Source organism: Fistularia commersonii, chromosome 1 (assembly GCF_037954325.1).
Source record: "Fistularia commersonii isolate RoL2024-O1a breed Wild chromosome 1, RoL_Fcom_v1.0, whole genome shotgun sequence".
Lineage (NCBI taxonomy): Eukaryota > Metazoa > Chordata > Actinopteri > Syngnathiformes > Fistulariidae > Fistularia > Fistularia commersonii.
In genome coordinates this window covers 16131074-16143593 of record NC_141284.1, presented here as the reverse complement: position 1 = coordinate 16143593, position 12520 = coordinate 16131074, and the positions used below count along the sequence as shown (strand labels likewise).

Sequence of the window (12520 nt, the reverse complement as noted above, 5' to 3'; positions counted from 1 at the left end):
CGGTCATATACTCGAGTCCAGTCCCACCAGCTTCAAAGTTATCAAATTTCTATGAAATTTAGCTCTTCTATAATTTTAGGTTCATTGTCCTTCATGATTTTTTTCTGAAAAAGCAGCTTTATGGGCTGATTTTCATCTTAGAAAAGTTCCCTCTCTTTGCCTTTGGTCAGCATTAAAAATTAATCTAAGAAATTGTATAAAAGAAAAGCAACCCTGTCAAATCCGGGGGGGGGGGAGCCTTCAAACAAGATTAGCTCAAAACATCCCCAAAATGACCTGGACAATGACGGAAAAAACTGGTGCATAGATGCCTGTGTGTGTGTGTGTGTGTGTGTGTATATATATATAAAATCTCTTAAACCAATTCTTCAATTATAAACCTGCATGTATACAGGTTTACACACACACACACACACACACACACACACACACACACACACACACACACACACACACACACACACACACACACACACACACACACACACACACACACACACACACACACACACACACACACACACACACACACACACACACACACACACACACACACACACACACACACACACACACACACACACACACACACACACACACAAAGATTTTGGGGGAATACAAATTAAAATAGGATTTGGAATCCAGGGTAATTTTTTTGGGGTCAAAAAGAACGAAAAGAAAGCCTGAATTCATCCATGGCATGACAGGAGCAGCTCCAGAGCCAAGTCAAACTAATGGCACCTTCAGTGACACTTCGGGAACCAGAAGTGATCCAACTGACTAGAACATGGAAGTGAAGAGGAGTTGGTAAGTCCCTGGACTCTTCGATCTCCATGTTTACTTTTAATCAAGACTCCCAAACCTCAAGTGTCATCAAGTCAGCATGGGGGTGGGGGACTTCTAGCTGATGACAATGTCTGTTGACCCTCAACCGCTCTCCTATCCCTGAGGTTACGTAATAGGTTGGTTAGAGCTGCTCAACCACAGCGGACCCAAAAAACAAACACTGAAGCTAAAACTTTATCATTTCAGTATAGAGCCTGAAAGTGACACTAAGCCATGAGAAGACTTTGCTGTAACACTTCTTCGCCATAGGAGGGCATCAGAAGCAGCTCCAGCTCAGCTGTCTGTTTAGGTGAGTATTTTAAAGGCTTATCTATACTAAAAAAAAGAAAAATTCTGTCTCAATTGCAGCGTGACTTGATTGATCGCTTTCCCTGGATGGGAGTATCTGCATTCAAGCACACTCCCTCTTGGGTCAGACGTCAACATCCTAGGTAATGTTTCTGCTAGGTTTTAGTCATCCACTACCTCCAGTACTCAAGCAAGTAAATAATCACGCTAACAGACAATCGACAAGCGCTGCTGCGAAGTCTATTTGAGCTGCATCCAGCTACAGGATGGGACACAACCGCTCCATCAAACCTTGGCCCTGAAACCATCAATGCTGCTCAGCAAGTAATGTGTCAGAGATCTCACCTCTCTTCACACACAGCCATCAGCAGAGGGCACCGATGCAGTGAATTCACCACTGGGCAGAACTTCTATAGCAAAGGGAGCAGCAACCTCAGCTCACAGCATAGCAGAGCATCCATTGACCGACTTGCAATGATCAAATCACACTCGAGGCTGCATCTTTTCACTGCACCAGAAGCTTCCAGTGCCCTCAGACGTGTTCAAGGATTCTTCACAAAAGACAGGAAGTCTGTGGATGACGAACCTCATCCAAAACATACACCTTACTCCGATGTTAAGGTTCTGTACCATGAGCATTAAAGAACAGAGGATATAAAGGAGGAATCTTTCTCGGCATAAAAGTTCTAAATTACATCGGTCCTCAACTGCAGCACCAGGGACTGTTAACATGTGAGCTATGTGAAGTCTGGGGAAAGAGTTGTCCAACGATGTGAAGGAACCACAAACCCCATACACTGGTTCTCAAGCCAAGTATGGTTCAATGTCAGTCGACACAAAGGTATATTCTTAAATCATCTTTCGCTTGATTATTGCCTTCAGTCTGGCATTTCTAAATTTAGATGACAAAGTTTCTATAAATAACAGGAATTTTCAAAAACAAAATTCCATGTTAGGTTTTATGGTTATTTTACCAAATTCTCAAATTCTACATTTTTTGCATGATTTTTTCTTGAAGAAATTTGATTTTAAATGTTATTTTTTGTGAGTCTATGTTGATGGTAATGAAAAAGAAGCCAGAGGGAAAAATGGGGTCTATAAATAGAAACATATAACAGATGTTTTAGAGTTAAAATGTCAGTAACCAGAGAGAACAAAAGGAATGATTGAAATTCAGTTCATTCAAGGGTTGTTCCACTTCCTTAAAATACACATCTAAAAAGAAAAAACAACAGAACATCTTAAGAGGTTTGAGAAACAAAAAAACAAACAAACAAACAAATAAAAAAAATAACAATGGCGGCGGCAGCGGCCTCCCGCTTTGTGCGGCCATGAACAGCAGTGTCATGACTCAGTGTTTTTCTGTCAGCCTCTGACACACAAAGGACCCGCAATCAATGGAGCTTCGGAAAAACTGATGGAAAACCACTGCCAACTGGGGCGGGGGGAGGAGTGGGGGGTCATCACCGTCACCGCCTGACTCCCCCCTCCCCTCCCTTATCTGTCTGATGAGGAAAAAAAAAAAAAAAAAAAAAAAAAACAGCCCAGCAGACGGACTGACTTCCCTCCAAACACTTCCAGAAGAAAGAAGCAAAATCTCCCTTCTAATGAAACGAGGTCAGGGGGGTCAAAAGGTTGGCTCCTCCTCGACTCCCCACCTCCGCCTTGGAGAGCCAGACCACTATTCATTGAGGTGGCTAAATGTGCCATTCACTGCCGCCACGGGAATTTGCATTTCAAAAAAAAAAAGGGGTGGTGGTGCAGGGGGAGTCGGTTGATTTGGTCAGTTTAACGAGTTAAACAAGTTCTCGACTGCGCAGCAACGGGACACAATGGAGATATGTGTGTGTGTGTGTGTGTGTGTGTGTGTGTGTGTGTGTGAGAGACTGAGAGAGGAGGGTCCCTCCTCATCACCGGGACTTAGGTTGAACAGTTGTGATTTCTAAAAACAGACAGGCTGCCCCCTAACATGATTTTCATCGGGACAATATGATAACGTTTCCTGGTCTGTTTTACAAGTTTCAATAAATATCCAGATATGGGGTGAGGAATTGGGAGTCAAATGTCAGACTGACCTTCATGTGAAGAGGAACATCTTTGTAACACAGCTATTAAAATTATTAGACATCGATATCAGCACTGGAGCAACTGATCTGAATAATCCTTGAATTTATTTTCTGAAATTTAAAAATTTTCCTTAACTTTTCAAGATCTTCAAACATCTTTGCCTTGACATTCCAAGTTAAATGTTGACAAAAACTTGGAAATGACTGACCAATTAAAGGACCATTTCTAAGAGAGTTTACCTCAAGGCCACCTTACGATATTTGTGTATCTATTTTAAAACACCTTATTAACTACAATCTACATTTCTGGATCTTAAGTCAGACCAACGAGGACAAACCTAAACCTTGAAAGTGTTTAATAAACAGCCCTAAAATATGGTCTTCATCAGAGAAACTATTTAGCCCCCCAAAAAACAACCAGAAAAAATCCATGGAACCAGCAGCCCTGGGACTCAATGCCCCATCATGGTAAGGGACCCTGTCTCACCGTAAGCATGGCAGAGGAATAGGAGAAATTACCTTCTGGAGGCTGTTTGGGTTCAGCTGTGTCTTGTCTATTATCTTAATGGCCACCTGTTGGGGTGAGGAAAGGGATAATGAGAGCTAAGATTTGGGGAAGCAAAAACAAACAAAAAAAAAAACAAGCAGAAGACATTATTCAATCCTGGAATAAAGATCATTTATAATAATAATAATCATTTATCCTTTATTAATCCCCGTGGGGAAATTTGTTCTCTGCAATTAACCAATCATGGATGAACCATGAGCAGTAGGCTGCCGTCTACCAGCGCCAAGGGAACAGTTCAGTGTCTTGCTCAACAACACTTCGACACACTAGGAGCCAGCAATCGAACCAGGAATGTTTTGGTTCCAAAGACAATTGCCTTCAGTCGTGGACCTTGCCTCATTCATGCCTGAATCTTGGGAAAACTCCCTCTTGGTTCTCTAGTTTCCTGATTATTTATCAAACATTTGAAATAAGTAATTAATAGTGACGGATCAATGACATGTTACAGTTTGCTTTGCGACCAGTGGTGAAGAGCTGTTCCTTCTGAGTAAACACGACAACACAAATAGTAGTGGCTTTTGAAGGCATGATTGTGGAATGTGTATTTTTTTGTATATTCTATTTCTTATCATACGATAATAGTCCCATGGGAAATTATTTCTCTGCATTTGACCCACCATGGCTGAACAATGAGCAGGTAGCAGCCACTGGTGCAGCAGTTAGGGTGCTTAACAACACTTTAACAGGCTTGGTAACGAACCAGGAATGTTTGTTCCAAGCTCGAGGATGATGGTTTTGTATATGTGGTTTCATCCGAGGTGTGCGTTTAGACGCAGAGTGAGGGTGCTGAGCTTCCTCTTACCTCTCTGCCTGTCAGGATGTGACGGGCCAGCTTGACCTTGGCAAAGTTCCCCTTGCCAATGGTCTTGAGGAGCCGGTAGTTTCCCACGTGGGGCTGCTGTGGTTCCTCAGAGCTGCGGGAGCGGACACCAGCCCGGCCTGAGCGCCCGCCCACTTCCTGCCGCCCATTATTGTGAGATGTGTGCTGGGGGGGCAGATTTCAGAAAATTAGACGGGGGGGGCCAATTATCAAGTCAATCCAAAATTACATTCATGTACATTACATTCATGTACATAACAAACCCAATCCTTTCACTGAATGTCCGAATACATTACTTTTTTAAATATGGAAGATCTGATGATTAAGTGTTAATTTCTTTGAAAATCATATTTTCTTCTAAGGAATTTAATCTTTTCAAAAACTGGGTAATATGTCATGATTTCATTTGCACAAGTCAGTTATAATTATACAGTGTCGGAGAAAATAGCTCCTTTCTCTGATAAAATATAGAATTAATCACAAAAGTTTTTTCTCCAAGGAATCAAAACAGGCCAAGTATTTTAGAAAATAATCAAAAGATTAAGGCTCAACAAAACTTCCACAAAACATCTTGAGAGCAGCAATAAATTCAAGAAATGAAGTGGAAAAGAAGCAGCGGTACAACTAGGCACCACAGAAGAAGAGTGGCTACAGATCTGGAATCCATCACACAGTCACTCATTGATCCCTCAATCCCTGGGCTCACATTCAAAATAATTCCGATAGATTCCCAATAAAACTGCCGGGCTGAAGATTCATTAACCGCCCCCGCGGCAGAACCAACCTGAGTCGACCCGCTGGGTCAACGAACAACACGGACACTGTCTGATGGCTTCACGGCCGTGGAAATGCTCAGAACCAGGACAAAGGGTTGAAGAGTGTCTAACCTTTTTCATGCCCATGCTGTGATTAGGTTAAAATAAGTTTTATCTGAAATAACAAAAACACAAACCATTTTTAAAGGATTTTTCTTTACCATTTTAGAACATTTTTTGACCAGTTGAAACATTTTCTCTTCATAGCTGATATTTTGCCTGTTTTTAAACAATTCCAGCCAATTTTTCAGACAGACTACATTATTTGCATACTTTATATGCAATTCCATTAGTGTTTCTGATGGTCAGTCCTTGTTTCAATCATTATGACGTCATCTGGCCTGAAACTTGTTTCATATAACTCTCAAATCTATTCAATCTGATGGTTGAAAAGAAAATTCAAGTGATAATCTGACTGTTGGCAAACAGAGAGACAACAACACACACATTAAGCCACTGAATATTTCTAGACTTTAACATTGGATATAAAAATACTAACATTAACCAGAAGAAGGTCATAGCTGGGCAACGACGACGGCCGAAACCTCTGCTAACCCTTACAGATTATCTTCCCACTCGGGGTTCAACCAGGCCAACCACTTCCTGTGGTGTCCAGCATGCTCACTCACCAAGCTGCGGTGCCTCCTGGCCGCCTGTGTGCCCGTCATGATGGTTGTCTGCTCAGAACACTGTCCCAACTCACAGCCGACAACACAGGCTGGGGGAGGGGGGACCCAGCCAGGAAGCGATCCTTTCACAATAAAAGCCTTTAGGCTCTATCCACATTCTATTGTAAGCGTATTTTCTCTACATATCATTTCTCTGATGAATTGGTTCCATCTAGTCATGGTCTGGATCCAGAGGTTCTAGAGACAAACAGAGAGATGTTCTCCTGCTACGACTGGGGACCATGGCCAGGTTACGGTGCCAACCACCGACCACAGCGGTGACTCACAAACCCTCCAGAGGAAATGACTACAAAAATCAAAAGAAACATAGCCAAACAAAAATATCTGAAAATCATTTTCAATGTCAGATCTGTCCTAAAATTCAGCACAAAATAAATTTTAGGCAGAAATGACGAGAAAAACACCAAATCTACATGTGAATAATCTGCAACCAAAAGCAACTGGCCTATACTCTCGGTTAAAGGTCAACTCTTATTTCAAAAGCGTTGACGGATCTCAGTACAAGTGCTCACAGTCCTTCAAATCATTCCTCTTCAAACATACATCCTAAATATGAGTCTGCTTCTAGTTTGACAAAGATCTGGTCATGTATCAGCAGTACGTAAGAGAGAAAGCAGTTTCCTTAAACTCAGGACATGAAGGAGAGTAGTGCAAAAGAAACATGAATTACTCTGAAAAAGAGGCAAATAAAGTAAAAGTACCTCCAAATTGTACATTTAATGAAAAAAGTGGAGTAAAGTACTTTACTTTTGTGAATCCGTAATCGATTAAACACATATAAGTTGGGTTTGGTTTCACAGACCCAGTGTAGCCCAAGGTGAGGGTTAGAGTCAGAACATGAAAAAAAAAAAATCTAAGATCCAAACACAGGTGATGACACACACACACATACACAGCTGAGAAGACCCATTCTGAGCCAGACTCAGCACTTAGACCAACTCCATGAGACAACGCACAGAGCAGAAACAAAACACCCTATTTTTTGGTGTCCATAACAATGGTGGTCTTTAGAGCCACATGCTCACACTCAACCCTTGTCAGTTGACCTAATCTTTATAGGATGAAATTAAAAGAACACTCCATCTCTGCTTCAATGTTGGAAACTTTGTTCATGTCTGTAATCAGTGCCATGTGGAAGGGCCGAAGGGGCTCAGTGAAGAGCTAAGATTCAGAGCAGCCTGCTGTGTCCGACTGCATCACAGGAAACAGGAAATTACTTCCCTGTCAGACTTCACACTGATGGTGGGTTCTACTCCCCCTCTGCTCTTTTTTCCTTGTGTATTTTAATTTCTGTGATTAATTCATTTTTGCACACACGTGCACACACGCACACGTCTGTGAATGTGACTTATTCCTGATAATCCTCAGGATATATTCAAAAAAACTGTACAATTATTTCTATTATTTAAATGATTACATCCTTTCCACACGAAACCTTCAGATTCTGGAAATTTGAAACAGAAATTCAGTTAACTTCAAATTATATCCAGGGAAATTACTAAGATCTAATCAACTGATTTTCCAGATTTTTTTTTTTTCCAGAGTAAACGTCTTGTCTTTTCATTGAAATTCAAAAGTTTAGTCCCAAGAATTTCCAGTAAAATCTAGTCCTTCAGAACTGGTAGATTGATCAGGTGTTTAAACAGGTTTTCCAGGATGCCTGAACATCTACGTTCTTTGACACTGCAAAACTTTACACTGTACTGTATATTGAAAGCCATCTGAGAGAAAACTGTATTTCAATCCGGAGTCTGATGTTTCAAGATTCAAAGTGTTTATTGTCACATGTACAGTGTAGAAACTTGTATCCCTGTACAGTGAAATTCCTACTTTGTTGTCCGCAGAGCATTGGGATATGTGCTGGTAAAAGAGAGTAAACATTGTTATAAGTATGATAAGATATGACCGTGAACACTGCAATAGAACAGTAAGTAGAATACAGTGCAATAAGATGTTTGAGTGCAGCTTGGTGTGCAACTCTCAAATTGCAGGTGAAAGAATGAGTACAATTTGAGTGCAAATTAAGTGGCAGTAGACTTAACATGTGCAGCAGTAGACTTTACATGTGCAATCCGCAGGAATTCAAGCTGCAGGAATTCATCTGCGATTGATTTCTCTACTTTGTTGTGTTTATTTTGAGCAGCTTCATGTCGCTCGAAACGCAACTCATGTAACTTTGTCTATGAGGCAAAAAGAAGGGCGAGCAGTTCGCCAGCTTTCTGACAGCAGAGCTACTGGGACCCTGAAGGGATTGGTAGGACGTCAGCACTGCCATTGTTCAGGGTGCGTCTTTTTCGCCAGCTGACTCCGCTGCCGCCATGAGTCATGAGATGGGGATAAAATCACATGTAGAAATTACAAGGCCGCCGTTACACAAATGAAGGATACGGGAAAGGGAATGAAAGGAAAGTGTGATAACGATCCGACAACATAACTCATTAAATACAATTAATAATTCTACAATCTGGCGCCTAAGAGGGAAGTCAGATGAGTAACTGCAGGACATAGAAACACTGACAATATCTCAAAAAAAGAAAAAAAAACAAAGAAAAACAAATAGTGTAGTAATGTTTTTTTACAGGAAAGAAATGCAAGCTCATTTTCCCCTTATTTCCTATTTAGCGCTTCATATTTTTCCATCACAACAAATGAACAAACGAAGCAATGTTTTAAAACCTTAAAGTGATAAACCAAAGATGCCGAGACAACTGAAACACTGCTCTTCTATTTGCTTACTGATATATATTACAGCAAAATTGCAAGAGATAGGAAAATATGACCAAAATGTTGGCTTGTGAGAAGCAAATAGTGCATCAGATGACTGAATTGTTTGATTTTCACTGATTACCCTACACTCAATTAAGCTATAGATTTGTTTAAGGGAAACAAAACTCCACCAATGTGTCACATTTAGACAGCTATAAATGAGCGATTTAACAACATTTAGAATGTAGAAGTTTCAACACCCCCTCCAAATTAAAAAAAGGAGTGAGTCCTAAATTAGGAGGGTCTAGCCCTCTCCAAATAAAAACAATCTACACATTTAATTCTCATGAATGCAAAAGAGGTGTACTTTTTCACATGTCTTATTTAAATGGTGGAACGTGCTTCTAAAAGCATGCTTTTATTGTGGGAAAAACACACCGGAAACCCTGACAGCTATGTCGTCCGTCTCTTAACAACTGTTACAAGGTTTATGTCTGTTGGTCACGAGGGGGTGGGACTTGCAACCGGTATTTGAAAGCTGACCGGACGAAACCTATGAGTGACGGGTAAGACAGCCAATCATGAGGCCGAATAGCACCTACCGTTGGCTGCCAGACCCAACAGGCAATGTACTGTAGTTTTGTTCGTGTTCGGGCCTAAACACCCAGACTTCATCAAAAATGACCCCAAATGAAGCCTTAAACTCGTAGCTAAGACCACAGAAATAAACTTTCCGTACAAAATATTCCAATCTGTGGTGAATGAGACGATCGTGCTAGCTTAAAGAAGGAGCTAGCTTGTTTACGATTTAGCAGCAAAGTGTTTCGCCCGCCGTGAGAAGCAATTAGCTAAACCTCAGTCCGAGGAAATGTCACAAAACATAATTTAAAAGCCCAGAATTATTCGCCTTACAGCGGGGATTCTATAACATCGGTAGAAATAAACAGATAAAACAAATAACACTATTAAAAAAACACATACTTACACTTTCCGTCACCTTCTCGTTGACCGTGGGCAGCGGAGTTTTTGTTGACATCTTCTATCCGTTCTTCCACGACCGGTCGCCCTCCAATGTCCAAGAAATAAAAGAAAAAAAAAGGGGAAAAATCCTCCGAAACCCCCGTTCAATCCGACGACAATCGAAAAATGAGACGCTTGCCTTGCAGCTCTCTCAGGGGATTCAGCCTCAGCATGGATCTGCCGATTTTCAGACCGGGACCGGACGCGTTAGGAGCCCAAAAACACCTGAGCCGTTAAAGATGCAGAAAATAGCAATAATTAAAAAAAATGTTCTCCCGTGAGCAAAACAGATTGTTTAACGGCTCGTATTTTCATGCCGTAAAACCCCGACGACCAGCCTCCAACTCAATCACGGTGCTTTTTCGCTTCGAGTCAGCGAAGCTAACTTCACTAAAAGGCGCTGTCGGTCGCCACTTCCAAAAAAAAAAAAAAAAAAAAAAAAAAAAAAAAACGCCCCGGGCTTTTTCAACGAAAAGTAATCTGCCTAGCAACGAGCCATGGCGCCCGGTATCACCAGCCGATGTTGCCTGGGTGGGTTCACCGGGTTTCGGTCGTGGAAAGACTCCCCGTCGGCTCGGTTTCTTCCATCTCCGGCGGGCCGAAGTGAAGCTGCTCCGTCTGTTTTAGGTGGGACCAAAATGGCTACTCAGCGGCTGGGCTGGATTAGGACGCCTTCAAGGACCCCTGAACGGGTCCGATTTGACGGCTTCCGTCGGGCGAACGACGCTTGTTTTGCATCTCCGCTGGAATTAGTTTGAGCCGAGAAAGAAAATCGAATTTTCAACAAATATTCTCGCTTTGATTCATCGTCGATACAAAATACTGTACGTTGTCTCGGGCAGCTGCCTGCCAGAGTTTCTCCTCACCTTGGTGTCTAATTTTTCTTCCTTTTTTTTATTCTATTTACTTCTTCTTGCTTTAGTGACAATTTAGTTAAGGAATTTTTAGCCGCAGGGAATCTCAAAATCTTTGTACTTAAGACCTCAAGACACTTTATAGCCTGACTTATTACTTTGACTTTTTATTGTTTTATTTGTATTACTTATTATCCCCCCTTTTTTATACTGTTTATACAATTTCCTACTATTATTTATTATTGTTATGTTTTACTTGAAACTCTGGCACAACAATTTCCTTCAGAATAATATAGTTGTTCTTATTCTTATTCTTATTCTTATTCATAAAATGGAGTATAACAGCACGTTAAATTAACATTTTCTAAAAAATAACATCGAAAAAGAACTCACTATCTAAAATATCTAATAATTTTGAATAATTTTCAGTCTTGATACGTTTGTTTCATAATCATTAATGATAGTCTCTCTTTGAGTTCATCAACTGCACTAATAAAGTAAACCATTCTTGACATACTTCTCACTGTTTCCTTTCAACGTAATTTCTTCGTGTTTTGTGGACTGGGTGTAATTATGTGCTACTATCAGGCTGTTTGTTTTCACGATTTTCTGACTTTTTTTCCTACATTTCTTGTCATGACATGTCTTGGTATACACCTTTATCCTAAGGTTTCGCCGATTTTGTTATTGATTTCAACGATCCTTCAATTATATTCATTTAATGTGAAATATTGTGTTGAATTTCAGGATTTTTTTCGTTAGGATTTGGGGGAATTTTTGACAATATATGTGATATTTGCCTCAAATATCCTAATAAAGAAGCATGTGGAAGAATAAAAATGATGCACGGCGAATATTGATAACAGCAGCTAAAGAAATTGGATTATCAATAATAATTTATCACTTGTAGCGGTAATTATAGGACGACAGTATTTGGGGGTTTACTAGGGAAATACTTTGGTTCTCTCCAAAATATATATTTTTTATTCATTGACCAAATTCTTTCAGACAACTGAAAGATGAAAAATAAATTAAAATATTAGACATAACCGAGTTTTTTAATGTAAAAGTTTGATATTTTGACCCCGTGACTCTTGACGAGATGTCCCTGTCCGTGTTTCCGAGGAACCGTGAAAGCACCATCAGCGCTTCAGGCTGAACGGGCGGAGGAAGTGGGGGAACCGGCCGACCTCGGTCTGTAAGTCTCGGGAGCGATTGTCCGTGGCTTAGGCGGAGCTCCCGGGGAAAACACACTTGTGTTCGAACCGGGCGGGTTCGCCTTCCTTAGGAACAGTTTGACAGGTTCCTTCACGTTTGACCTCGGACCCAACTCTCATTAGTCTTGCGGTTGAGGTGCCGGTACTTCCAGTATTTCTTTTTCTCGTGACTTCGAACCCCTATATATTTTTTCAGTGTTGCAGTATTATACCTAAAAAACGCTTGACATTTTCACTTACTTGCACCGTGCGAAAGGGCCTCCATTATTTAGCCCACCCCATATGTAAATCAATGCTAGTACAACTCGTGTACCCAGGATATTAATATATTTTGTACTTCTTTGCAAACTTCTTCTTCCCAAGTTGTGACAAGTGTTGCTACATGTAGCCTACTTAAGGTTGAGTGCTGCTCCAAATTCCAGCACTGGCGTGTGGCTTCTTGACATTGTAGCGGTTTGGCTGGTCCTGTTCCTGTATATGAGCCTAGGGACCCAGACTGACCCCAGTGACCTTCACCTGGCAACCAGTTAAGGAGCATTTAGGAACCTTCACTTGCCTTTGTAAACAAGGTTGATGGGATGAACTTTAGATTTTAAACTCCTGACATTATATCGCAACTCTTAGGTTTTCT

At 41.0% G+C, this 12520-nt stretch overlaps 1 protein-coding gene across 24 annotated transcripts in view; it reads right to left on the bottom strand.

Annotated features, from left to right (window-relative positions):
• mark3a (MAP/microtubule affinity-regulating kinase 3a) overlaps positions 1–10447 on the bottom strand; it is a 41752-nt gene extending 31305 nt beyond the window's left edge. For 23 of the 24 annotated variants that reach the window (XM_086151348.1, XM_086151410.1, XM_086151391.1 and 20 more), the window contains exons 1-3: positions 9784–10447; positions 4571–4753; positions 3720–3773 (exon numbers count right to left, since the gene is read on the bottom strand). In XM_086151348.1, the coding sequence (XP_086007474.1) occupies positions 3720–3773; positions 4571–4753; positions 9784–9834 (288 nt within the window). In that variant the 5' untranslated portion in view covers positions 9835–10447. Of the gene's footprint in view, positions 1–3719; positions 3774–4570; positions 4754–6032; positions 6081–9783 lie in introns of those variants that run through there. The other variant, XM_086151366.1, reaches the window with a different exon arrangement.
• Between the last annotated feature and the right edge of the window lie 2073 nt (positions 10448–12520).